The 26,919-nt window shown below is 40.9% G+C and overlaps 1 protein-coding gene across 1 annotated transcript; it reads left to right on the forward strand.

The window, feature by feature from the left end:
- The first annotated feature begins 1,580 nt into the window (after positions 1 to 1,580).
- Positions 1,581 to 26,919, forward strand: LOC112104945 (peptidyl-prolyl cis-trans isomerase FKBP9). The gene is made up of 10 exons (XM_026663510.2): positions 1,581 to 2,106; positions 6,181 to 6,326; positions 8,017 to 8,206; positions 9,663 to 9,808; positions 11,274 to 11,463; positions 15,036 to 15,181; positions 16,491 to 16,677; positions 20,287 to 20,432; positions 22,621 to 22,784; positions 26,661 to 26,919. The coding sequence occupies exons 1-10, from the start codon at positions 1,853 to 1,855 to the stop codon at positions 26,841 to 26,843; spliced, it is 1,752 nt and encodes a 583-aa protein (XP_026519295.1). The 5' UTR covers positions 1,581 to 1,852; the 3' UTR covers positions 26,844 to 26,919.

The raw sequence follows: 26,919 nt of genomic DNA on the forward strand, positions 1-26,919 counted from the left end.
GGGGGCACAAAGAATGAGGATTTGGGCCCACAGATCCTGATTCTACAACTTACAATGCACATGGACAGTCTTCTGCCTGTGCACCAAGCCCCACTGATTTGCATGGGTCTCTGCTTTGGCACAAGTTTAAGTTGCAGGACTGGGCCTTGGTTCTACCGTAATGATCAACAATGAAGTGTATGATCAGTGAACACCAAATAAATAGCATCACAAAGTGATACTGTACCTCAAGTAAGTACCTATCCTAGCCAGAAAGCTCATGTTAGAAATTGATGGTTAATCAAATAAAAGGGATTATCTACCTTGCTTACTCTTGTGTGTGTGTGTGTGTGTGTGTGTGTGTGTGTGTGTGTGTGTGTGTGTGTAATAATAGGTCTACCAACATTTTCTGCAGACAAAGGCCCCAATTCTGTAAATACACATGAACGTACTTAACTTTACCAATATGAGTCATTCCATTGACTACCAACAATGCATAAAGTTAAGCATGTGCATAAGTGTTTGCAGAATCAGAGGGTACAGTAAATAAGGAAGTGTTGTTTACTCCTTCTCATAACACAAGAACTAGGGGTCCCCAAATGAAATTAATAGGCAGCAGGTTTAAAACAAACAAAAGGAAGTATTTCTTCACACAATGCACAGTCAACCTGTGGAACTCTTTGCCAGAGGATGTTGTGAAGGCCAAGACTATAACAGGGTTCAAGAAAGAACTAGATAAATTCATGGAGGATAGGTCCATCAATGGCTATTAGCCAGGATGGGCAGGGATGTTGTCCCTAGCTCTGTTTGCCAGAGGCTGGAAATGGGTGACACCTGGCATTGGCCACTGTTGGAAGACAGGATACAGGGCTAGATGGGTCTGACCTTTGGTCTGACCCAGTATGGCTGTTCTTATGTTCTTATAACTGGCCTTAATTTTGATTCCAGCTTTGACACTTACTGCTGTGGCCTTTGTCAAATCACTTAATCTCTCTACCTTAATCTCCAAAGCTGTTTAAAACACTGGGGATTGTAACATTTACCAAGCCCAAAGGAATGTTCTGAGGATTAGCTAGTGTTTGCAATGGAATCTGAAGTTGAAAAGCAGCATTCAAGTGGTAAATTACTATTAAAAATATTACAATATACTTTTTGGAGTCAGTTTAAGTGAAAATATTATTTAATTTAATTTTTAATTTTTGATTTTTTAACAATGCAAAAACTAAACGTGGTACAGTGCATGAATACATTTGTAAAGAAATGGAGACAAATGAACAAGTTGTGATCACTTGTTCAACATAGTAGTTAAAAGTGTATGTTGGAGGAATTAAACCAAATCAAACCCTTGATCTAAAGTCTGAAAGAAGCAAAGGAACATGAAGTGAGGAGAGCAACATTGCGCTGGACTCAGAATCAGTGCCACGTTGCACCATGTGCACCCCGCCTTTCACTTCTGAAGGGTCCTGACTCCTGGGGATGTGCTGTGATGCCTCTTCTCCCTCCCTTTCCCCCTGGACTCTGAGGCCTGGATTCTGGCCTGTTTCCAGGAGAGCAGCGAAACTTACGAACCACATGTAACAAAAAGAACTTGGGCTGGAGCGTAGCGCCTAGAACAGAACCCACCTACCCGTAGCAACAGCAGCGGTGCACCGCGACCACCCCGCCCGCCTGGGCACCCCCCTCCTCCTCGGCTGCTGTCTCCTCCCTCTTGGAGGCAGGGGGATGGGATTTTTATTTTTTTTTCATCCACCACGTTTGCAAATTTTGCAGCAGCCGTGGGACAGGCCGCACGGCGCTTGGAGGCCGGGAATCGCTCGCAGGGCCCCTCGGATTCCCCCCACTCTCCGTCCTCCCTTCTCTTCCCTCTCGCTGCATGGCGGGCTTGGGGATGCTGCCCAGGCGGTGGAGGCACCGCTGCTGCTCGCTGCTGCTGCCCGCCCTGCTGGTGAGCTGGGTGGCGTGCCAGGCTCCGCCGGTGCCGGCCGGGGAGCAGCCCTGGGACGGGCAGGATGTGCACATCGAGCGCAGCTTCGTGCCGGAGCAGTGTGCGCGCACGGTGCGCAGCGGGGACTTCGTGCGCTACCACTACCACGGCACCTTCCCCGACGGCAGCAAGTTCGACTCCAGGTACCGCCCGGCCCGCCTGCGGCTGCCGGGACAGGAGCCGGGGGTTGGGGCCGCAGGGAGAAGGAGCTGCCCCCTTCCGGGTGTGTGGGGAGGTCAGCAGTAGATGGGGCAGGGGAGTTTGAGGGGGGAGTGGTCCTTAGGAGTTTTCAGAGGGGTCAGGGGTGCTGGGGCTGGGTTTTGGGGGTGCCAGGAGCTATGTGGGGGAAGGAGATCAGGTGGGTTGTATTTTTTTTCTGGGGTTGAAGTGGGGGTCTTCAGACCCCCGGAATTCCCAGACAGAAACCGACCCAATGTCCATCTAGTCCAGTATACTGTCTCTAAGGGTACATCTTCACTACCCGCCAGATCGGGGGGTAGTAATCGATCTAGCGGGAATCACTATATCGCGTCTCGTTAAGACGCGATATAGTGATCCCCGAACGCACTCCCCGTCGACTCCGGAACTCCACCAGAGCCAGCAGCGGTAGCGCAGTCGACGGGGGAGCCGCGGCCGTCGATCCTGCGCCGTGTGGACCCCAGGTAATTCGATCTAAGATACTTCGACTTCAGCTACGCTATTCGCGTAGCTGAAGTTGCGTATCTTAGATGGATCCCCCCCCAGTGTAGACCAGCCCTAACAGTGGCCAGTATCAGATGCTTCCAAGAGAGGCGCAAGAAGCAATCTACTTAGTGGGCAATTGTGGAATAAGCTCCCTGTAAGAGTTTCTCTCTCACCCTGCCTGAAGAAGTGGGCTTTTTACCCACGGAACCTTATGCCCAAATAAATCTGGTTTAGTCTTTAAAGTGCCACCGGGACTCCCCCTTGTTCTCTCACCCCGGTCAGGCTTATTCTCTGAGGAGTGAGGGCTTATATCCTGTATAACATTTTTTCTCTCTCTCTGACAAAAGGTAGGTGTTTGGAGAGCTCTAGGGAGAGTGCGGGGTTTTGGAGAAGGTGGTTTCCAGATGGGAGTGGGTTGGGGCTCCAGGGTTGCCTTGGAGGGGGCAGTAGTTTTGGTTCATTTTCCCCCCATCCCCTGGGTCATATGAAGTCATACGTCTTTTTGCACTGCACAAAGGTGTGAGAGCCACGTGGAAATATGGGACTATTGTATGTATATAAACTGTATAAACATATATGTTTAATGGTTTCCAATTATTTCTGGCTGAGGAAACGCCTGTGAAATGTGAAGCAGAAGGGGCTACCCACCCCAGACACACACCCATCAGACACTCTAGGCATGTACTCAGGGCAGCTAGCCCCTCCCGCTGCTATAGCTCTGGTCAGTTTTTAGTGTGCTAACTTAATCAAAGCTCTTGCAGGCATGTTGCCTCAGGCTGGTAATCACACACCCCAGCTTGAAGCATAGACATACCCCATGTGTTTATAAATGCCCAGCACAATAGAGCCCCAAACCTCGCTAGGTCCTCTGAGTGCTATTTTAATAACTAGTAAGCAATATTGATGAAAAGCAATAATCTATGTAGGAACATATATGACAGAAATAAATGTAGAAATTAATTGGGTCTATTTGTTTATTGTCTATTTGTCTGTTATTCTGCTCTAGATGGTAGTTTGTGGTTTACATTTTTGCGGCTTACTAATTTATAGTTTTAGAGTAATTTAAAAAGTAAAAATCTGACACTGCATCAAGTTAGCAATTCTAGAAATTGAAGAGTTTTTTTTATTGTTGATTAGATTATTTGAAGCCTTTTTTTTTTTTAGGTGCTTACCATATAGGAAATAAAGATTGATTTGAATCAAATATATACTTGCACCTCTACCTCGATAATAACGTGACCCGATATAACGCGGTAAAGCAGTGGTCCGGGGGGGTGGGGCTGCGCACTCTGGTGGATCAAAGCAAATTCAATATAACGCGGTTTCACCTATAACATGGTAAGATTTTTTGGCTCCTGAGGACAGCGTTATATCGAGGTAGCGGTGTACTATTTATTTATTACAAAGTTTCTATTATGGTTCTTATAGCTGCTAGCTAGTTTTTTAAATTAAAGATGCAAGAGAAGACTACATTAATGAAATCAGAGCAAATATATTTGGGTAGTGATTTGAAATTGCTTTATAAAAGACCTCTGTAGCCTAAATAGAGGCAGGCTTCTATGATGGATAATTGTCAGTTTTATTTAGCTTTCTGCTTCAGTGATGAAAACTTTCAGGAAACTTGGAAGCTTTTACTGTACAGTTCTTTCCAAGTTAGGTCTCCTTGCTACAAATCACTTTTATACAGACTTGTAAAATGTATTGCGGAAGTAACGGTTACATTTAATCTATTTTTAAAAATCAGAATTCATGCCATTGTGTTTCTTCTTCAAATATGTGTGCTTATTTCCATGCAGATAATTTGGAGTTTTAGGTCTGGCTTTAACTATAGAATATTGAAGAAATAAAAAAATGCCATCTGTGTAAACTGTCAGTAAAATTAGTCATGCAGACCTGTTTTGGTCTGGTATAGTTTTGCTCAGTTCCACTGTCGATACAAATATTTTCTTTTAGATACTGTGGATTTGTTTTTAATGCATAATACATTTGTGTGTTTTACTATTTTAAATTGATCCTTGACATAGTCATACATTCCCCAATTGACAAAATATGACAAGTATCAATTCCTCATTTAGAATCTTTAACATATAAATTTAAAATCTTATTAATTGGGTGCTTGTAGATATAACAGCATTTGCTAGGAGCTTGTTTAAATAGTGTTTTCCAGCATAAGTTCTCTAGAAATTTCTGGGAAATATTGTTCAGTAGGAAGCGAATGATGTGTATCAAGTAATGTCTGCTTTAAGAAAAGTTATTGCCTGTTGCAAAATGGTGGAGTCAACAGGGAGCTCGCATTTACAAGCAGTTTAGGAATTCTAGGCCTGGGGCTATTAGGAGCCTCAGTGCGTTGTGGAAGTGATGTATGCAGTCTCTGAAAGTAAAGCCCTGACTATAACAATATCCACCTACTGGCTGGTTTTGAGAATGCTGCTTGCAGGCAGAAAGGAGGACATAGCATTAAACAAAAAAAAAGTTGCTCTTGTTATCTGAAGAAAATGACCTGAAGACAACATAAAGGCTTTGCAGTGATACGGGAGCAATGTAGGCATATAGAGGATGGGGAATGTTTCAGAGGCTTCATTGCCTTCCTGTTATGTTTGTTGTTCACATTTTCCATTAAAGAAAATTAAGTGCAACATTTATTTATTCAGATAAACTGAACTGAATTACTACCTCAAAGAAAGTACTTGGTATTGAATTTAATGTGGTTAAGCTTTTACCACGCAGGCTTATACTGTTGCGGGGAATCTCCTATTTACAGTGCAGCTGTGACCATTTTATGGAAAACTTTATTATAATTCAAATTTACCCCAAACACTCATACATCATCCCACTAGAAGATAAATTCCAGTATACGTCACATTATCGGAACTGGCAAACTTGCTGTATAAAGCAAATCTGTAAATTTTTATGTTCGTCTAAGTCTTAATATCAAAGAAATGGGTGTGGAGGAGAAAAATGTAGCTAATTAGCACATCCTACAGTTAGCCCCCAAAACAGTGCTCCCCCCTTCTCGGGAAAGATATAATAGTAGCAATGAAATTGCATGTTACTAAGGCATCATTATTTTACACAATATATTACAGTGCACCTACCACTATTTTTTAAAGTGTTATAAAATTAAACTACTTTTGTCAAAATAAATGAACGAAGTATATTATTTGGTACATTTTCCTTGCTTTTTAAAAACTCTTTAATTTGCTTTTTAATTCAGTAATTTTGCAATAGATCCTCTGGTCATTGGTGTGAATTAGCAAAATTCAGCTGTAGTCTGATGTTTGTGTGAAGATACCTGTTACATCATTAGGAAGCATGTGTGAGGGATAACAGGCTGAGATTGCATTGGGGTCAAATGGAGGAGTGAAGTTTAGGAGATGCTTGCATTAGTTTCCTGGTTTCCATAGCAGGTCTGTCTGATGTTCTAACTGGGTGAGCTTGGAACAAGATAAAATTAAACTAGGACAAGAGATAGACACAGAGCAATTTGTAAATAACCCATTTATGTTTTTCTTTCTCTCCGTCCCTCTCGTTAGCTATGACAGGGGTTCCACATTCAATGCGTTTGTGGGAAAAGGCCAGCTTATTGCAGGGATGGACAAAGCTCTGGTTGGAATGTGTGTGAACGAGAGACGTTTTGTGAAAATTCCACCCAAGCTTGCCTATGGGAGTGAAGGAGTTTGTAAGTACAGCAGCATGGCTATAAATATTTTGGTTGCATAGGATGTAGGAGATTTAATTAAGTTGATAAAATCTGAAGTTACAAAAAAGAATTGTAAAAACTGCACCTGATTTGATGTTTTTTGGGTGGGTCAGAGGGCAATTTTCAGATACGTGACATTCAGTGTTAAAGAATTAAAATACAGGGGCTTCACCAGTGAAGTCCAGGGCCAATGCTATGGTAATAAGGCAACTTCATGCTGCAGACTTTGCTAGATACAAAGACAACACTGTATCACCTTATTCCTGGGTCATATTTGTTTGGAAAGTTGTATCCATGACCATAAAGGCTAGAATTATTCTAAAAATAACGATTCAGCTTAAAAATTAAACTTTTAAATGAATTTTGTTTTTACGTACTATTTTTACAAGTAACATCTTTGTTTACCATAACTGGAAAAAATTAAAGAGAAAGGCTTTGATCCTGCAATCAGTTAAGCGTGCGCTTAACTTTTAAGCATGTAAACATTCCCTTTAGCTTCAGTGGGAGCACTCAGATGCATAAGTACTTGCAGGATCAGGGCCAAAATATTGTTCTCTATTTTTTTTTTGGATTGCTTGACTAGCATATTTGACAACATTTCATATATAGTCAGTTTCTCCCTGTGTGGTTTTTCACACAAAAACAGGAGAGAGGAGAACATTACGCGAACACCTGTCAGGGACAGGGATGGCTCCAGGCACCAGCGCAGCAAGCGCGTGCTGGGGAGGCAAGCCGTGGGGGGCGGCAGTCAGGCAGCCTTCAGCGGCATGCCTGCAGGAGGTCCACCAGTCCCGCGGCTTCGGCGGCAATTCTGTGGCGGGTACGCCGAAGGCGCGGGACCGGCAGATCACCCGCAGAAACGCCACTGAATCCGCGTCCCCCCCCGCCAAAGGCCGCCTGACTGCCGTGCTTGGGGTGGCAAAAAACATAGAGCCGCCCCTGGTCAGGGATGGTCTAGATAATATTTAGTCCTGCCATGAGTGCAGGGGACTGAACTAGATGACCTATTGAGGTCCCTTCCAGTCCTATGATTTAAATGGAAAAACGAAAATGTTGAAAAATCACAAAAATTGGCTGAAGACTCAGGGTTACTACCTGAAGTGACTTAACTTTTTTAATTTTTTTTTTTTAAACTGACTAGCTTTCAAGTTGACAGTGTCCTTATAACATTCGGTAGAATTTAATAAGTAAGCCTCCAGTTTCCTCAAGGAAAGCTTCTTACTCACTGCTCATGTGTAAAATTTTCAAGTCCCAAATGGAGGAGAATAGTCTAGGAGTATCAAACAGTTATTTGGAGCTTGATCTTATAATGTGTTAAGTGCCCTCATCTGTAGCAAAGGCAGAGTTCATAGGGGATTGAGAATCCAAAATTCTGGACTGGGTCTTTACCAAAGATTTAATTTTGTTCCCTCCTGTGTTATCCTAGAGGTATAATTACAGCCATTTAGTAAATATATGAAGTTATAAAGTATAAAGGTATAAGATTGTAAATAAGTATAAAGCTATTGTTGGTTATCTTCTTTAGAAAACTTCTTTGTGGGTGGCAGCCGTGTGATGCTCTCAGTGGCTCAAGTAAAGTTAGATGATTTTATATTAGTTTGGCACCCTGTGAAAAGGTGGGTAGCATGATAATGATTTTAACTTTTTTTGTTTTTTGTTTTGTTTGCAGCTGGTGTAATCCCCCCAAATGCAGTGCTTCATTTTGATGTACTTCTGATAGATCTTTGGAATTCTGAAGATGAGGTTCAAATTCAAACTTATTTGAAGCCTGAAAAATGTACTCGGACAATCCAGGTGTCTGACTTTGTAAGATACCATTACAATGGAACTTTCTTGGATGGGACTCTGTTTGACTCAAGGTAAGGTTTTAATACTTTTCTGTGGATTTTTTTAAATATATCTGTTCTGGGCTACTTAAAGGAGGCTTTTTCCTCTTTTTTCCAAGTGGATATTATAACTAATGTTAATTACTACACTGTGAAACAAAGAGAAAGGAGCTTGCAAGACTATTGAAGTAGCTTGGCTTCATAAGAGTTATACACATCCGTCTAGAGGATTGTATGACTGTAGTACTGGCTCAAATCAGTAAAAGTGATATCTTATTACTCCATGGACATTAGGCAGCTTCTCTCCCTTTCACTTTCCATGCCGACAGTATTCTATAATAAAATTAATGAATAGGTTTTGTAACAATTTTAATATTGATATTTATATGTGGTGTTAGTTTTATGTACAAAACTGTATAGGGTCGTTAAAGAAAATAAAGTATCTCCATTTCTAAAATGCCTCAGTAGGCAGGCAGCCTGTGTATTTCACTGGGGTTTCATGGTGGGTATTATTTTATTAATAATCAGAGTTCACGTTGGGACATCATGCTTAGTGAGAATCGGAGACCATGGAAGGTATGGATGTTGTTGTGGGTAGGGATTGGAAGGGATATGTTTTAAAGTTAGTAATATTTTGTCAGTAACTTTTTTGTCTTCTTTTAGGTTAGAAATTTGGAACTTTAAAAATGGGGTTAGCCTAGTCAAGGTCTTCTGGTTTTTAACTACCCTTTTGGGAAGTCTTCCAATGTGTGTTGCTTTCCAACAGAGGATTGCCTGGAATATTGGCAGAACTTTGTGTGAAGCTTTTGCAATGACTGCCAGGCAGGCTCTGGCCAGCGCAATTAATCCCACATTTTCAAGAGCCAAACCTGTTTCACGGAAAAATGAAAGAGAAATTTTGTGCTGCCAATGTCTTACAAAATCTAGGCTATTCATAAATTGTTTGATTAGTAAATTTAAGGCTTCCACCATTCTATTTTTAGTGTTTTCTAGTGCACTTGCTTGTATGTATATGTACCAGCATCCTCTATGGGATCAAATGTCAGACTTGCTCAAGTGTGTGTGTGTGTGTGTGTGTGTGTGTGATTCTTCCCTTCTAAAGGCTTGTACTACTAATGCTGAAATATAACAGAGGGTAAAATATTCACAGGTGCCTAAATCCTACATAGAAAACTCAATGAGGCACTTAGGCTCCTAAATCTATGAGATTAACCTTCTAAATCACTCCTGAAAAAGAACTTAAGCTTCTAAATCATTTAGGCACTTTGGAAAATGTTACCCAGAATGTCTCCATTAGCTCAAGTTGTAGATGCCTGTGTTTTTGGAACAGAAGGTTGTAAATTGTATTCCTTGTGCCAAGTGTGAAGTGAGCTCTAGCAGCTCATTGTGATGCTTGTGTGTGTGGCTTTTGGTTATTAATTTTCTTTATTTTTTGATTGGCTCTGTGATATTAGCTTTTTCTTCTTTAATTCTTTGTTTTAATTTTTAGCCACAATCGGATGAAAACTTACGACACGTATGTGGGAATTGGATGGCTGATTCCTGGTATGGACAAGGGACTCCTAGGAATGTGTGTAGGAGAAAAGCGCATTATCACAATACCTCCTTACCTAGCATATGGAGAAGAAGGAGATGGTAAAAGTGCCCCTCTTCCCTCCCCAAACTCTCCATTTTCTAACACAAACCTTTGCATTACGTATTTAGCATTGTGAAAGTACCATTATTTCAGATTATGTATTGATGGAAAATACTTTTCTAAAAGTAATTCAGGATGTGGCTTATCAGCAAAGTGCAGGTATTTTTCTTTCATAAATAGTAGGCTGGCTTACTGACAGATGAGTGCTTAGCATTGACTTAATTGTAATAACACATGCTGAAGTTTAATTTCTTTGCAGGTAATTTTTTCTATGAAGAATAAACTCCATATGCTTTTTAAACTGGAAGTCAGGTGCTTCCTTATTTCTTCTAGACAACTGCCCCAGCAATTTGACTTCTCTTAATAAGTGGAAAGTCATCTTAGAGTTCCCAGTTTCTGTTTATTTCTTGTTGCTAGTCTCACTAATAACAGTCCATCAGTAGGCTGTTTCCTGGACTCCACTCACACGTATCTGAGCCAGTGTTTGTGAATCCATGCCCATGCCCATCATTGATGGCAAAGAGTCGACTGTGTTACGTCACAATATATCCCAGATCAGATCTGGAATTGCCATCCTGGATCAGACCCAGGGTCTTTCTTAGACAGTATCCTGTCTCTGGCAGTGACCAGTACCAGATACTTCAAAGGAAGAGGCAAGAATGCTATAGTAGGCAGATATGGGGCACCTGTCCCCCCACATTAGGTCTCATCCTCATCCTGAATAGTTAGAAATTTGGCTCTAGTGCTGAACAATGAGGTTTAATATCCCTTCCTTGATTTTTATCATCATGAATTATGATAACTCTGGATATTCTTATTATCCATATAAATATTCAATCTTTTTTTGAATCTTGATTGACTTCAACGACTTCCTGTGATAGTGAGTTCCAGTCTAATTATACATTGTGTGAATAAGTATTTCCTTTGATCAATGTTGAATTTGCCGCTTTTAATTTCATCGTGTGAACTCTTCTCCTTGTCTTATGGGACACGGGGAATAGAAGTTCCAGTATACCTTCTCTATCCCATTTGTTATTATATATATACACCCTCAAAAGTATGACGGAAATGCTCACTAATTCAGAAACCCTGGTCAGATGCACACACTGTACATAGACTTCTGTCGTCTTTAATTGGAGAGACCAGTATTTTGGATGACCGGGTGTTATCACAATGGGTTCAGTATAAATATACCTAGAATAAATAAAATAATGGAATTCAAAGAATTAGAGGACAACCCCGCATTGGATGACTGACTGAAAGCAGATTTGGCTATGTGATTGGGGGGCCATAATTCTGCAGTACCCCCCCCCCCCTTTTTTTTTTTATTCATTGTCCTAATAGCCAAATCTGCTATCTGGGATGTGAAAACAAAATATAAATAACATCATGAAAAGCAAAAAGTTGAATTCTTTCTAGAACTATTGCTCTGACTTAATTGCTTCTTCCCCATCTCACATGTAGGTAAAGAGATTCCTGGTCAGGCTTCTCTGGTTTTTGATGTGGCTCTGCTAGATCTTCATAACCCAAAAGATGGCATCACTATTGAGAACCAACAAGTGCCTGAATCCTGTGAGCGAAAAAGCCAGACAGGAGACTTTCTCAGATATCACTATAATGGCACGCTGCTGGATGGCACATTATTTGATTCCAGGTAACCAAACTACTAGACATTTATATGGATAGAGTGCTGGACGGGACTCAGGAGACCTGGGTTCTATTCCTGGCTCTGGCCTGCTGGGTGACCTTGGGCAAATCACTTCCCTTCTCTGTGTCTCAGTTTTCCCCATTTGTAAAATGAGGATAATACTGGTCTCCTTTGTAAAGCACTTTCAGCTCTGATGATGAAAAGCAGCATACAAGACCTAACTATTGTTAATTCCAGTCTATATGTGTACAGTATACGTGTGTGTGTGTGTGTGTGTGTGTATATATATATATATATATATATATATATATATGAGGCTTCTTATAACACTGTCATAAGCAGTCGTAGTGTGTAGGAATGCTCTAGAATTCTTCCCATTTCCTATCCATTTGTAAAGCGTGTGGGACTTGTGAGTTTCAGGCGGTAGTTGGGAGTGGGAGCAGGGAGGATGTATCTCCTTATCAGAAGTAATTCAAAACTTTGAGTGTGTCAGTGGGATTAAGAGTCATTGTTCATGCTTTGTATTGCAGTATTGCTTAAGACACCACCTGAGGCTAGGGCCCCCTTGACTAGGTGCACCGTATACACACAGTAGAAGACAACCCTTGCCTCAAAGAGCTTACACTCTAAACAGACAAGACTGACAAAGGGTGGAAGAAAAGAAATATTATCCCCATTTTACAGTTGGAGAACTGAGGTACAGAGATTAAGTGACTTGCTCAAGATTACATGAGAAGTCTTTGGCAGAGCCAGGAATTGAACCCACATCTCTTAGTCCTACTCTTGTGCCTTAACCACAAGAGCATCCTACTTCCCTACTTGAAAACTCTGCACCTTGCAGAATCGGGTCCTTAAAAAATACTAAAATCAATAACAAATCTCTCTCTGATAAAGAAAAAAAGGACATAAGTATGGGTCAGTTCATAATTAATAAGATTAATCTGTGTGTCCAGGAACACTTCAGTTTATAAAGCCATATGGTGAAAAATGTGTGCAAGGTTAAGTTCTTATCAAGAAGATTAAAGATGGCAGATGGAATTCAATGTTGATAAATGCAAAGTAATGAACATTGGAAAACATAATCCCAACTATACATATAAAATGATGGGGGTCTAAATTAGCTGTTACCACTCAAGAGAGAGATCTTGGAGTCATTGTGGATAGTTCTCTGAAAACATCCACTCAATGTGCAGCAGCAGTCAAAAAAGCAAACAGAATGTTGGGAATCATTAAGGAAAGGGCTAGATAATAAGACAGAAAATATCATATTGCCTCTATATAAATCCATGATACATGCACATCTTGAATACTGTGTGCAGATGTGGTCACCCCATCTCAAAAAAGATGCATTGGAATTGGAAAAAGTTCAGAAAAGGGTAACAAAAATGAACAGCTGCCATATGAGGAGAGATGAATAAGACTGGGACTTTTCAGCTTGGAGAAGAGATGACTGTGGGGGGATATGATAGAGGTCTATAAAATCATGACTGGTGTGGAGAAAGTAAATAAAGAAGTGTTGTTTACTCCTTCTCATGACATAAGAACTAGGGGTCACCAAATGAAATTAATAGGCAGCAGGTTTTAAAACAAACACAAGGAAGTATTTTTTCATACAACGCACAGTCAACCTGTGGAACTCCTTGCCAGAGGATGTTGTGAAGACCAAGAGTATAACAGGGTTCCAAAAAGAACTAGATAAGTTCTTGGAGGATAGGTCCATCAATGGCTATTAACCAGGATGGACGGGGATGGTGTCCCTAGCCTCTGTTTCCCAGCTGGGAATGGGTGACGGGGCATGGATCATTTGATGATTTTCTTTTCATTCCCTCTGGGCACCTGGTATTGGCCACTGTTGGAAGACAGGATACTGGGCTAGATGGACCTTTGCTCTGACCCAGTATGGCCGTTCTTATGTTCTTAAGTTTTCTATTTTAAACCTGGCACAAACAGCTAAAAATTGCAATGAAACCATTGTAGAATAAATAGAGCAATACTACTTTATGCTTCTATGGCTTCTGTAATCTGATCTTAAAGTGCTTTCCAAACATAATATTAATTTATCTACATTAATAGAATTATAGGATATCCACTTTACAATAGGTGAACTGAGATACAGAGATTCAGTCATAGTTAGTGACGTGCAAATAGAATGCCAAAGCCCTGAGTTGCATATTCCCCACTGGAGTACACTATAGAGTTCAAGCATAGCATAGGAACTGTGTTACCTGTCAACATTTTTCTCCTCTTATAAAAATGTAAACTGATCTCATCTTTTCTGTAATAACTCAGTTTTTGAAAATTTCCTTTGCATTTATATCTTGGTCATTGTGAATAAATAGTGAGAGATGTTGTGTAACCCCGTGCATCTGAATAATTGTACATCATGTTAAAGAGCTGACAAATGTTAGTTATAAAATTTATTCATTAAAATGGCATGCATTCTTACAATGCCACTCCTCTAACCTCCTGCAGAAGTTACAAGTTAGGACAATATCTAACATGTGTAATTAGTCATCCAAAAGGAGCCAGCTCAGGAGACTTTTCCCACTGGCATAGGAAATGTGTCAGGAGTGAGGCTGGGGGTAGGAGACGTGTGTTAGGAGTGGGGCTATAGTAATGATCTCTACATCCATTCTGGGCAATTCTAAGTTGTAGGGCTACTCACAGGCAACCCAGCTAGGCTTGCCTAAATTATACCATGGGCTGCACTGGCGTTCAGAATCCCAGGGCCATTATGGTGGCTTAACATCAGTTCTGCGCTTCCTCCCTTGGGCTGTGCGTGTACTTGGCCTCCAAGAGGTGCAGCACGCAATAGCATCTTTTGTGGTAGATTTGTTCTCTTTAGTAACAGATGTTGGTCCAAATGCTTGGGATTGGCCTTTTGATGCTTGGCCAATAGTTTAGGAGAGAGGGATATTACCTGCATTTCCTTGTTGGAGCTTATTCATCTCTCCATTCCTCTAGTAGATGATTCAGGGGCAGTCACCCAGAAATCAATTTATTCTAACAGTAATTATTCATTGCTTTTGCTACAAAATGAGACCATATGAGGGATGTCTGGTGAAAATGAATCCAGTACCTTATTTATAAAAACTGATTAAAGCAGTGCTTGAACTGAGGGGGAGAAAACTGTTACTTTTATTAAAATTTAATTTCATTTAGTTTTATATACATAAGGAGAGAAATCTAGGGAGGTAATTCTTGACTTTTAATAATATTCACTTTTTGTATCCTGCAGAGATGTTGTTGCAAAACAGTTGTTCCACAGCCAGGGTTCCTCAGTATCGGTTTAACCATCATAAATAAGCAAAACATGCACCTGTGACTGGCTAAACATTATGGGCCAGATTCACTGCTACACAATGGCTGCTTTGTGCCGCTACAGCGATAGAATACAGTCATGTATCTGGATTTAACTGGTTTAAAAAGAATGCTAAAGTTACACAACAGTTTAAAAAACTACAATCACAAAGTGGGAAAAGGAAACATACATGTGTATAAGTTTGCTATAGTATTAGGTAAGTTACAAAACTGCTGATACTGATAATAGTGTCACTAAAGCAAAATATTTTCTATAGCTATTCCCGGAACCATACATATGACACCTACATTGGGAAAGGTTATGTGATCGCAGGGATGGATGAAGGTTTGCTTGGGGTATGCATTGGGGAAAAGAGAAGAATAATAATTCCACCTCATCTTGGATATGGAGAAGAAGGAAGAGGTGAGCTCAGTTTTTATTTCAGTACAGTTTTTCATAGGAAGCATTGCTTCCTTTGTTCTTCAGAGCAATTAAAACTAGCTAATCTCTGAAGTGTTTATCCTTCTCTTTTGGTATTCAAAAGGTGTGTATATTAATATAGTACTCAAAGGACATAAAAGTGGCAGAATTAGGCCCAGAGTCTTCAAAACGATTTTAGTTAGCTAGATATGATTATACACTCTCAGTGTTGTCTGACTGTAGGTGGGGACATGAAAATTATTTGGATAATCTATGGTTCAGACAAACGGGTTACTGGGGCCAGGAGTCTGCGAGTTTATGAACTCTGCAGTGAGAGCCTCTTTTGTGTAGATCTTAATAAATTGTGTATGCTAAAGGACTTCTCTATGTTAAGTTTTCTTCCTCGTTCCTTCCACAGCCACAAGTTTTGTGGACACCTAAGCCGCCGCTGTAAACAGTGGATGCATGTAACAACAAAGGATGTGTGTATGTATAACATACAATTAAAATTCCTTTGTGAAAACTCACTTGCTTCTAGGAAGGGTATTGCTAGAGTGTAACTATGTCAATTTCTCTAGTCAATCGCAGTTGTGTGCTTGTGTTTTAAAAAGCTTTTCCCAGTACATAAACCATTATTTTCCATTAATAACATTTTAGGAAATGTTTCATTTTTGTGACAACATTCCACTGTGCTAATTGGGAATTAGACTTATAGCAAAGAAACCCGTTGGTGGTTGTGGATGCATCTATCGCTGTTGGTAACATAATCACATAATACTTTGGGGTGTGAGAAAAAGCACATACTTGTCAAGGTTTTTCAAGCAGTTTAACCCCTTTTCTGCTGCTATTCAGTGCCAGTGCCTGGTGGAAGTGTTGATGTTCTGTTACAATTTTGCCGCTTTAATAGTGATTTGGTGTGTGAGGTACCAATCCAGTGACTAAGTTGGTCACAGGAAATGTAAACTTCCAGCTTCATTGTGCTATTAAAAATTCAAAGTAGAGTACATAGTTTTAAAACCTTGAATGATGGAAATGTTTTCCTTTAATTTTTGAACTGACTGCTAATATAGTACTTTTTTATTGGTGTCCTCTGCATTTTAAGTGTCTTTCATTGGAAGCTTCTTGTATCTATGTTGTTGTGTGCAGAGGTGACTCAGTGCTTTAATCCTGAGAAATGTAAACTGAAACAAAGAACAAAATCACTCAGTAGAAGACTCAACATTTTATATATTCTCACTGTGTGATGTATGAAGCCAGTATGTACCTGTGTAGATGCTGTTTGTTTCTCCTTATATGATTGCTTACTATTTAGGAAAGATTCCAGGATCTGCAGTACTGGTTTTTGACATCCATGTGATTGACTTCCATAACCCTTTGGACTCTGTCAACATTACTACTCATTACAAACCTTCCAATTGCACAGTATTGAGTAAGAAAGGAGATTACTTGAAGTACCACTACAACGCCTCACTCCTGGATGGCACGTTGTTAGACTCAACGTAAGTACGTCACTTGGCATATGAAATATTCTATGTAACTATGAAAGCGAGAGTCAAAATGAATATCATAGAAAGCAATTAGGATATTCAGAAAGGAAAAAGGTTGACAGTGATGTTAAAATATTCATGTTAACATGGGACCAATTTATTTTTCCTGTCTGACAATGTCTATAAAATCTTTTCATATAGGAAAAAAATGGGGAGAGAGAGCAACCAAAGGGAAAGAGTTGGGGACAGCAGAAATAGGGATGTGAGAGAGGAACATAGAAATTGTCACCACGGTGATGAACAAGATACACATGAACTAGGGTGTTTCATTAGGTTCTGTTGCAGCTGAGATCTTCATGGGGAAACTGTTGGATGGTTGGATCATGATCATGTTTATGGTGGGTCAGGTTGGGGGACAAAGGGGTTCTGACAATGTTTACTTGCTGCCTACTGTACACATTAGGAGTGTGAATGGAGGCAAAAGCTGCTGGCAACCCTTGTCTCCTTCGTTCAAAGGTCAGCTGAATCGCTTTGCTGTGCTGATCCTTCTTGACTGGTTTAGTTTCCTTGTTGTGACATAAAATAGATTATTTTAGATGAACCAGATTTTGGATTGAGCTGAAGTAAATTTAGATAGCGTTTGCTAGGACTGAATAAATTCTCTTGTTCTGTTTTTGGGTCTGTGCACCCCTCATCTTTTTGAATACTACTAGTACTGTTAAATTTACCTTATTTGTATTTTATTTGGAAGGTGAGGTAGGGAAGGACTACTTTTATTTATTTATTTTAAAGAGAAAAACATAAACACCAGAAATAGTCCATAGTTTTCATTATAACTTGGGCAGCTGAATCTCTCTGGATATTTATATGGCCACCATTACCATAGTATCTCACCACCCCACATCTTTAATGCATTTATCCCCACAACATCTCTGAAGTAGGGAAGTGCTATTATTCCCATTTTAGAGATGGAAGACTGAGGCATAGAGTGGCTAAGTGACTTGCCCAAGGTCACACAAGAAGTCTGTGGTGAAGCAAGGACTTGAACCCTATGTCACAGTTCAGGGCAACTGCTTCTGTATTTCCCCTCAGTGGTTCTGCAAGAGCACCCACTTGCAGGCTTCTGGCACTCCAGCCATTGCCTCTCTTGGGTGGAGACCGATGTCTCTCTCCTTGACCCAGGTATTTCCAGGCTGAACAGTTAGTTCCCTGCTTTCATTATGTTATTCCCAGCAAAAGACAGTCTGCCTAAGCAGACCTGCTTGCTTCCTCTTCAGAGACTGATAACAGTGTAATTGCCTACTGTTAAGCTACCACACAGCTCTTTCTATACAAACTTCTTTATTCTTAGGGCAATAGTATTACAGAGAACATATTAAACACCATAAAAGAACCTACATGCATGCTAATCTTTGAGCCCGACCCTAAAGATTGGGACCACCCATGGACTAGAGGTCCTGTCCATTTGCTGGATCAGAACGAAGGCCCGAATGTGTTTAAAACCAGGCTGTTTAAACAAAAGTCCTTTCTTTGGCTTCTTGAGAAGCCAGATTGGGTCTTTGAACTGTCCTCCAGTAACAGGTGATCAGCACAGCAAAGGTCCCCTCCTCAGGGTGAAGCTGTATGGGCTCAGTCAGAAGGTTGGGGGTTTGGAATATTCTCCCCCCAGTACTTCCTAGGAATTCCACTCTTATACATGCTGTCCCAAAAGATCAATTTTCTCTGCTGTATTGTTCAGCACAGTCTTTTGAAGTTCACCTTGTCTCCCAGAGATTGCTTTAAATCCTCATTTCTCCAAAAGAGGTGTTCCATACAACTCCACAATAGCACACAAACATTTGCATTTTCAATACAATGGACCCCAAAGATAGTAAACGTAATTCAGTAAGGTTTAACTTAATTCCATAATGTTTGCCCAGGATTGTTTGGGTTCCCCCCCCCCCCCCCCCCCAAGAACCCCTTCACTCAGGTCCCCAAGAACTCAGTTTTGTCACTCAGATTCCTTTATTTGGCATACAGCAAAGCTATGCTCAGTTGATCAGACTCAAGCACAGTGGATATAGAACATACCACACATCCGGACTTACACAGTAAAACCTCTTCCTTTGTATACATGTACACAGTGCATTGCATTTACTATATGCTGCATTGCATGTTTTGGGATTGTCTGGTTGCTTTGTAGGAACCATTTCCCGTACTGCATGCTCTTCCATGCAATGTCCATATACAACTTTCTCTTTGCATTCCGGATTTATCTTGTCCATTGTAAATGGTTCCTCAATTGTTCTCCCCTTATCTTAGCTAGTACAGACATTGTTTCCCACCAGCTGATAGGATTAGGGAGGTAAATGTGTTTCCCAAGAAGCGATACCTCACCCACTTCCAGTTACACATGTCAAGCCAGGCCAATAAGGCTATCGCAGGGCACTGTCATCTGTTGCACACAGGTCTTCTTAGTGCTAGGGTAGTGCCCTAACCACAGGACCATCCATCCTTTCCTTATAGAGGCTCTGTACTCAGGGTCACACAATTCAGCAAAAAAATGACAAAAGGAAAGAGAGACTGACAGAAAAAGGGGCACTCAGATGCTGCAAGGACAGGTGCCAGTAAAAAGTCCCAAGATTGCAAACTTGCCTTTTAGAATTATAATGTATATTTAAGAGAGACAAGATGGGTGAGGTAATATCTTTTATTGAATGTATTGGGGATGGATATGGATCTCAGAGATGTGCATTGGAGAGAGACGAACAGCTATTATTCTGCCCCTTCTTCGTTGTGGAGAAACTGGCATTGGTAAGTAAATGAAACCTAACAAACAACCGGCGGTATTACCTCCTGAGTGACTGAAATATTCAGAAACTCTCTCACCAACAGAAGTTGGTACAATAAAAGATATTACCTCACTCACCATGTCTTTCTAATATCCTATGACCAGCACAGCTACAACATTGCAAACAAAGTATATATAATTTATTTATCACTTCATAGAAATACATCTTAGAAATAAGACCCCAGTAGCAAGTTATAATTTATAATATGATAGGACTAAAATATTAGCAAGATTCTTAGAAACAATAAAGACCTCAATTGCCTTGGGGTTCAAATTAGTTACCTAATATACTAGACACACAAACTGGGATTTTTAATGGAGCCGAAGGAAGGTAGGTGACCAAATCCCATTGAATTTCAATGGCAGTTCGATGCCTGATTCCCTTAAACTCTTCTGAAAATCCCAGCTGGGTTTATTTAGCCAAGAGGATTCCTAGTGTGAGTAAACTTACTCATGTGCTTAAGACTTTGCAGAATCAGGCTTGTGGCTTACAAAGTGTTTTTTCCCCAAAGATATTTGCAAGGCAAGAAGCCCTTTTTTGAATGACAAAGTATTTCAGAGTTTTGATTGGGAGGATTAAAATCCTTAATCAGGTTTAATTCAAGTGACCATGATGTCTGAAGCTCCTATCGCATACAATCTGTTACCTCAGCAATTACACCACTTGGCTATTTAGAAGCCTATAGCATTAGAGGTAAACTTGATTTTTGGCCACAAAGGGACTTTGATATAGAAACTGTACAGTTTGGGTGGTAACATGGAAGTAGTAAAAATTCTCTTTTATTTTTCAGGATTAGTCTTGGTAAAACGTATAATATAGTTCTGGGATCTGGACAGGTTGTTTTGGGGATGGACATGGGTCTTAGAGATATGTGCGTTGGAGAGAGACGAACAGTTATTATTCCGCCCCATCTTGGTTATGGAGAAGCTGGTGTTGGTAAGTAAATGGAACCTAATAGACAACTGGTGGTGTAACTTATTACCTGAGTGACTGAAGTATGTGTGTTACTAGTCTTGTTTTTCATTATTTCTGGGGTAGGAGGGGTTTGAAAAGGTAAGGAAAAATACCATTTTTAAACTTTTTTTTTTTTTTTTTAACATTTTTAAAATTATTCCACTGTGTTACAGTGCTCTCTTTGGACCTTTTCCATGCCAGTAATTTAACAAAAAAGTGTTTGGTTGAAATAAACTTTCCACCTTTAATAATATGGCTCTGAAAATATGACATTCTGGCCAGTGTGCTGATTACCATGGGACACCACTGAGTGCCAGTGCCTCCATGTGTCATAATGGAATGCTGTCAGCAGTAGGGCTAGATTCACTTGAGTGAGGAACTCCCAGGTGAGTACCCTAACCACAGGGCCAAAAGTTATGAGGGAACTCCTCATCCTCCATTGTTCCTTGCAAGAAACCCCTTAGGCACCTGATTCCAGGAGAGGTTTCACAACTGTGAATCCCAACCAGATTTAGGTGCCTTCCTGCAGTCCAGACTTATAGACTCCTAACTCCCTGTGAAGGGCAGGGCTTGGGGCACACACCTTCCCTTTGCATCTCCCATTGGTTAGCTCAGGCAATTCCTCACTCAGCGTGCTGCCTCTTGTGAACAGGGCTTTGGAGCTGTACTCTGGCTCCGCTCCAGCTCCAGGCAAAAACCTGCAACTCCACTGCTCCGGAGTTGCTCCACGCTCCAGCTGCGGGCTCTGCTCCAAACCCCTGCATGTGAATCCCATTCTTAGGTGCCTGTCTCTTCCCATTCATTGTGGGTGCTGAACCCAGGCTTGGTGAATCCCAATCATTTTTCTAAGTGCTAAAAATTAGGCATTATGATGGATTGTTTGATAATTTTGTACTTGGGCCTGCACTTCCACTTGTCCGTCTGAACAGTCTCATTGGAGTTGTTGTAGCTATGCATGGGCTAGAGTTTATGTGCAGGAGGAACGTTGTGGGATTGAGTCTTTAATTTGGAATTATAGGGCTCCAAGAATTCATTATAAAACATTGAAATTTCAGAGGACTATCAGTTCCTAGTACATGGAGTTATTACTGGCCTGTGCAATTAAAAGAACTTGGGGAATGGTGTCCTAATGATATCAAGCTCACCACAGCTCACTCTGACTTTGTTGATTTGGATTCCTAAAGAACATAGACAACTTCTGTTGTATAAAGATTCAGCGTCCGGCATCACAGAGTTTAATATAGAATAAATATGAGAGATTAATTGAACACCTCTTTGATTTGTATATGAATCAAAGACAATTTATAAATTTATTAAAATTATATAAAATTATTAATTAAAAACACCATAATGTATTTAAAAATTCTACTAAATTATGTGTCATTGGTATTTTGACACTATTAAGATTACATTGGACATATGGTCTGGAGTAAATGCTAGCATGATTCTGAATATATTAGTATTGTCTTATATATCTGGTGCAACTCCTTTATTCATTTTGGATCAGAAGTTCCTTTTTGATTGGTTTCCTTTTTTAAAAAAACAATATCATGCATATTCAATGAAGAGTCCCAGTGGAGGAAATATATCAGACAAAGACAATCTTGTATCTGTAGCTAGAGGATATATGGAGTTGCCATATATTGCCATATACCTTTTCCATTTTTATTAATAAAAATGTGGGACACCGTTATTAAGGAAAGGTTAACTTTTATATTAAGTGTATCAAAATAACTGGATTGAAACTTGCTAGGCCACCAATTCAGGAAAGCATTTATATTCAGGAAGAGCACCTAAGCAAGTGCTTAAATTCCATTCAAGTGCTTAAATTAAACATGGTTATGTGCCTTTCCTGAGTTAGGGCCTTTAAAATTAAAAACTCACGTTATATATGTCACTTATAGCAAATATCTAGTGCTGCATGCGTCTCATATAATCAAATATTGTATGGTCTAGCCCCAGTTTGCTGTTTATATATGGCCTGATCCAGTGCCCACTGAAGTCAATGAAAAGACTCCCATTGATTTCATTGGGCTTGGATCGGACCCCTCGTGAAGTACTTGTAGTTGCACTTTAAGTAATAGACATTTTTTATTGTGAAAAAACCCTAAATTGTCCTTTTGCCATATAACTGAAGGTTAATACGTAACACTGCTATTTGTTGTGACAGAAGGAGAAGTTCCTGGTAGTGCAGTATTAGTTTTTGACATTGAACTGCTGGAACTAGTGTCTGGCTTACCTGATGGCTACATGTTTGTCTGGCATGATGATGTCTCTCCAAATCTCTTTGAAGAAATTGACAAGGATAATAATGGAGAAGTTTTTCTGGAGGAGGTAAGTTGAGGGGTAAAACCACTTGCAGAGTTTTTTTTTTTGTTCTTAGCTCCATCACCATGAAGCTCATGGAGAAGTCAGGTTTTGTCTTTAAGTTTTGGAGTTTATCCAGCCCAGGCTATGGTTATTACCAAGTTAACAGGAAGCTGCCATTTTAAATTAAATTTCCATTTTAAATTTTCAAAAAGCCCTACCAAGAACAATATGGGCTGTCAAAAGGCAGAAAGACCAGTGGTTAAAAGACTAAACTTCTTTTCCTCCTTCTTCCTATCTCTCTCTCCTCATTAATTTTCCTCTTATCTCCTGTAGCTGCCCTATTCTTACAGGGCTGAAAGGCTCTTGTCTACAGAATAGATGTAATGTACATTGTGTTTCAGAACTGAATGGGGAGGGAGAAACTTGGATGTGATTGTTGGTACCAGAGCTTGATCTATAAAGGGGCGGGGGAAGATGTGAGAAAGGGTGTTGGATCAAAATGTCTGTAAATGTCAAAAATCACACTTCTATCTTAAGTTTTGTGGCTGCTGTTGTTACAAATAGCACCTGAGATTATTGTAACTGAGATTAGAGGGAAAAAATAATCTAGTCAGTCTGTATAATTTCTGCATTGGACAGCACTTTGTGCACAGTTTCCCTGCCTCTGTTTGTGTCAGTATTTAGATGTAACACGTAAGAGACATTTTTTGTTTATTAAAGGAAAATTTGCTTAAAAAAAGTCTAGAGGGCTCAAATGCAGGTGTAGACCCTGAACTATTTTTAATTCATTATTTGAAGCTGAGTAGATTTGATGTTATTGTCTCTCTTTAAAAAGCTTTCAGCAGTGTGATAGTTCCATTCTCTTTGCTCTCTGTTGTAAGACTGTGATCCTAAGTAACCCTGTATTCACACCCTACATGTGATTGTAATAATCCTTCTACAATATATGCCTTGGGAGGTATCATTTGAAAACTAACAACTCACTGAGCATTAATATTATTGCATAATGTGTGTGTTAAGAGTTACGGATATATGCTGGAATTAGGACTAAAGTGTGTTTAAATGAGGCATGTCAGGGGAAATTGGTAGCCTGGTCTGCCTTAGACAAACGAATATATATTTGATTATCTGAGCAGCCCCATTTTCAAGAAAAGACAGTGAAGGTCCAATTTTACATATTAGGTAAACATAGCTATTAAGCTAACAAGTGGGGGGGGGGGAGGGGGAGAAGAAAACATGGAGTTTCCTTCATCACCAGACTCCATGTCTCCTTTCTCACAGCTTGAATAAACCCTACTTTGAGGATTACTCCTCAAAAGAATCCATTTTAAAGGTTTATTGGGTTATAAAGACAGGGCAGCTGAACCTCAAGTGATAATCAATCAAATCAACTGCTTGTATACAATATACAGTATTATAAAAGTGTATGGAGTTTGGTCTTTTCTGAAAGCTAATGGCACACTGGTGATAATACATATATTTTACAATGATATTAAACACTACAGGAGGAAATATGGATAAACATTGTGTGTTAAAGTCTGTGGCCAGACAGGGAGGAACAGGTTCCCTCCCAGACACGAGAGATGGCAATGCCCCTCTGCCATGTACATTGGCCAAACAGGACAGTCTCTACGCAAAAGAATAAATGGACACAAATCTGACAGAGAAGCTAGCGGCGCTCCTGGTTGTCAAAGCTACCCCTGGCAACCGCAAAATTTTACTTAAAGGTTAGGAGGGTCTCAGAGTTGTAGGCCCTGATCGCCAGCCAACTTTCTACCAGAGTGTAAAGGGTCCGGACTCACCCCTGCAGCGCCTCCTACTGGTCATCCAGGGAATTAGCTCACCAGCCTCTGGAGCGCCCTCTGCAGGCCGGTGATCCACCTTGTCCTCTGCTGGCATTCATGTCCCTCCCAGGACCCGGTGCCCCTATTACTGGAATGCTGCCCCCTGGCAGTACCCAACAGATCTGGGTCTCCCCTCCCTGGGGAACCCCCACCCACTATCCCCACCTTGCCTCAGCACTAGGCCACTGCCAGTCACCAACTAGCCCCCGCTCCCTGGGGCAGACTGCAGTATAGGCCACTCATCATCGGCAAGGAGGGTTTGGACCTGCTGCCTTGGCTGCCCTCTGCAACCCCCAGTACCCCTTGGCCTAATACTAGGCCACAGCCTGGGGCTTTCCAGGCTGGAGCTCCCCAGCTCCTCAGCCTTTCCCCAGCCCTGCTACACTACAGGTACCCTGTGTCTAGCTCCCTGCAGCCAGGCCCTTCTCTCCCTGACCACAGCCTCTTATATAGGGCCAGCTGAGGCCTGATTGGGGCGTGGCCCCAGCTGCAGCCACTTCCCCCAATCAGCTCAGCCTTCACGCTGCCTGCTCCCTGGGCTATCTCAGGCCCTTCCAGGCAGGAGCAGGTGTCCACCCTGCTACACAGAGTCTGCAAAGAAAAGGTGGTTCTGAGGCCTCCAAATTTCTAACCAAAATTGTGCTATTGTACTGGACTTTCATCTTGATCAGTCTGTTACTCCTTTGTTTTATTTATTTATTTATTTTTTTCCTCCCCTTAATCCCTCCAGGGGAGGTGAGGTTACAGAATATGGATGTCAAAAGAACAAATGGTTACTATTTAGGCAAGCCAAAGCCTTTTAAAGAATCAGACTTCTTGGAACCTTTAGACAAAAATCCAAGGGTCACCTACTTAGCTCAAATGCTTGCACTGGAATATTAGATTGTGTTAGAACACATGCACATTTACATGTTAAACAAGATTTCATCCCAGGGTTAACAATAACTAAGGCTGTGATTTAGTCACGGAGGTCACGGAATCTGTGACTTCCAAAGACCTCTGACTTCAGCCAGTGCCGGCTGGCAGGGTGGACAGCCGGAGTTCCCCGCTGGCAGCAGGGGGAACCCCCACCACTCCTGGCCACCCCAGCCGGCAGGGCGGACCCTGAGAGCTCCCTGCAGCTCCCAGCCAGCCGGGGGGACCCCCGGAGCTCCCGGGTGGCAGGGGGAACCCCCGCAGCTCAGAGCTGCCAGCAGAGGGGGACCTTGAAGCTCCCAGCTGCATGCAGCTGCTCACGCTCCCCATTTTGTCACACTTTTTGTTTAGTAAAAGTCCGGGACAGGTCACGGGCTTCCATGAATTTTTCATTGTTGCCGGTGACCTGTCCGTGACTTTTACTAAAAATATCCGTAACAAAATCTTAATCTTAATGATAACCAGTCGATATGCTAAATACGACAGTCTTTACCTATACTGAGGCTCAACATTGTGTTAGTTTATAGTTATTCTAACACAGCGGTTCTCAAACTTTAGCAACCCAAGGACCCCCATTTTGATTTAAATTTTTTCCCACTGACCCCAAGTGCCCCGCTCAGCTCTTTTATAGCTCTAGGTATATGGTTTTTTGTTTTGTTTTAAAGTCGTAGGAGGAGTAGTTAAAGATAAATGGATTAATACTTTGCTTGAGGAACATTTATTGAAATGTTACCTTTGCACTTGTTTCCATGTCAGCTTTCACACTTGGAATTCCCTATACTTGTACACACACAAAAAAAAAACCCTCTCTCTTTTCATTCATTTCCCTTCCCAAAACTCTTCTTATGCAAGGTCTTTCTTGGATAACCCATCTTCAATCTGTATTGTGGGTGAAATCCTGGCTTCAGTGAAGTGAACGACCAAACTTCTGTTGACTTCAGTGTAGCAAGATTTTACCTCATGTCTGATCTGTCCAATTTAGATTGTAAGATCTAAGGGTAATAACATATATGTTCTCTCACCCCTCCAGTGGTTAGGACCCTGGTAATTAGTATTGAGCAGTAATTGTTGGTCTTTCTAAAATATCCATTTAGTCTGTTGTTTTAATTATTCTATTGTGAACTTTTTTTTTTCTCCCTAGTTTTCAGAATACATTCAAGCTCAGGTTGATTCTGGCAAAGGAAAACTAGCTCCTGGCTTTGACTCTGCAAAGATTGTTAAAAATATGTTCACAAATCAGGACCGAAATGGAGATGGCAAGATTACAGCTGAAGAATTCAAACTGAAAGACCAAGAGACCACAGAGGGACATGATGAACTGTAAAACAAAACAAAAAAAGAACAGTGAGCTGACCTACTGTCACTGTATGTGTGTACTGGAAGATGTTTGAAGTACTGTA

Source organism: Terrapene carolina, unplaced genomic scaffold, assembly GCF_002925995.2.
Source record: "Terrapene carolina triunguis isolate 2854851 unplaced genomic scaffold, T_m_triunguis-2.0 Scaffold33723, whole genome shotgun sequence".
Taxonomy (NCBI): domain Eukaryota; kingdom Metazoa; phylum Chordata; order Testudines; family Emydidae; genus Terrapene; species Terrapene triunguis.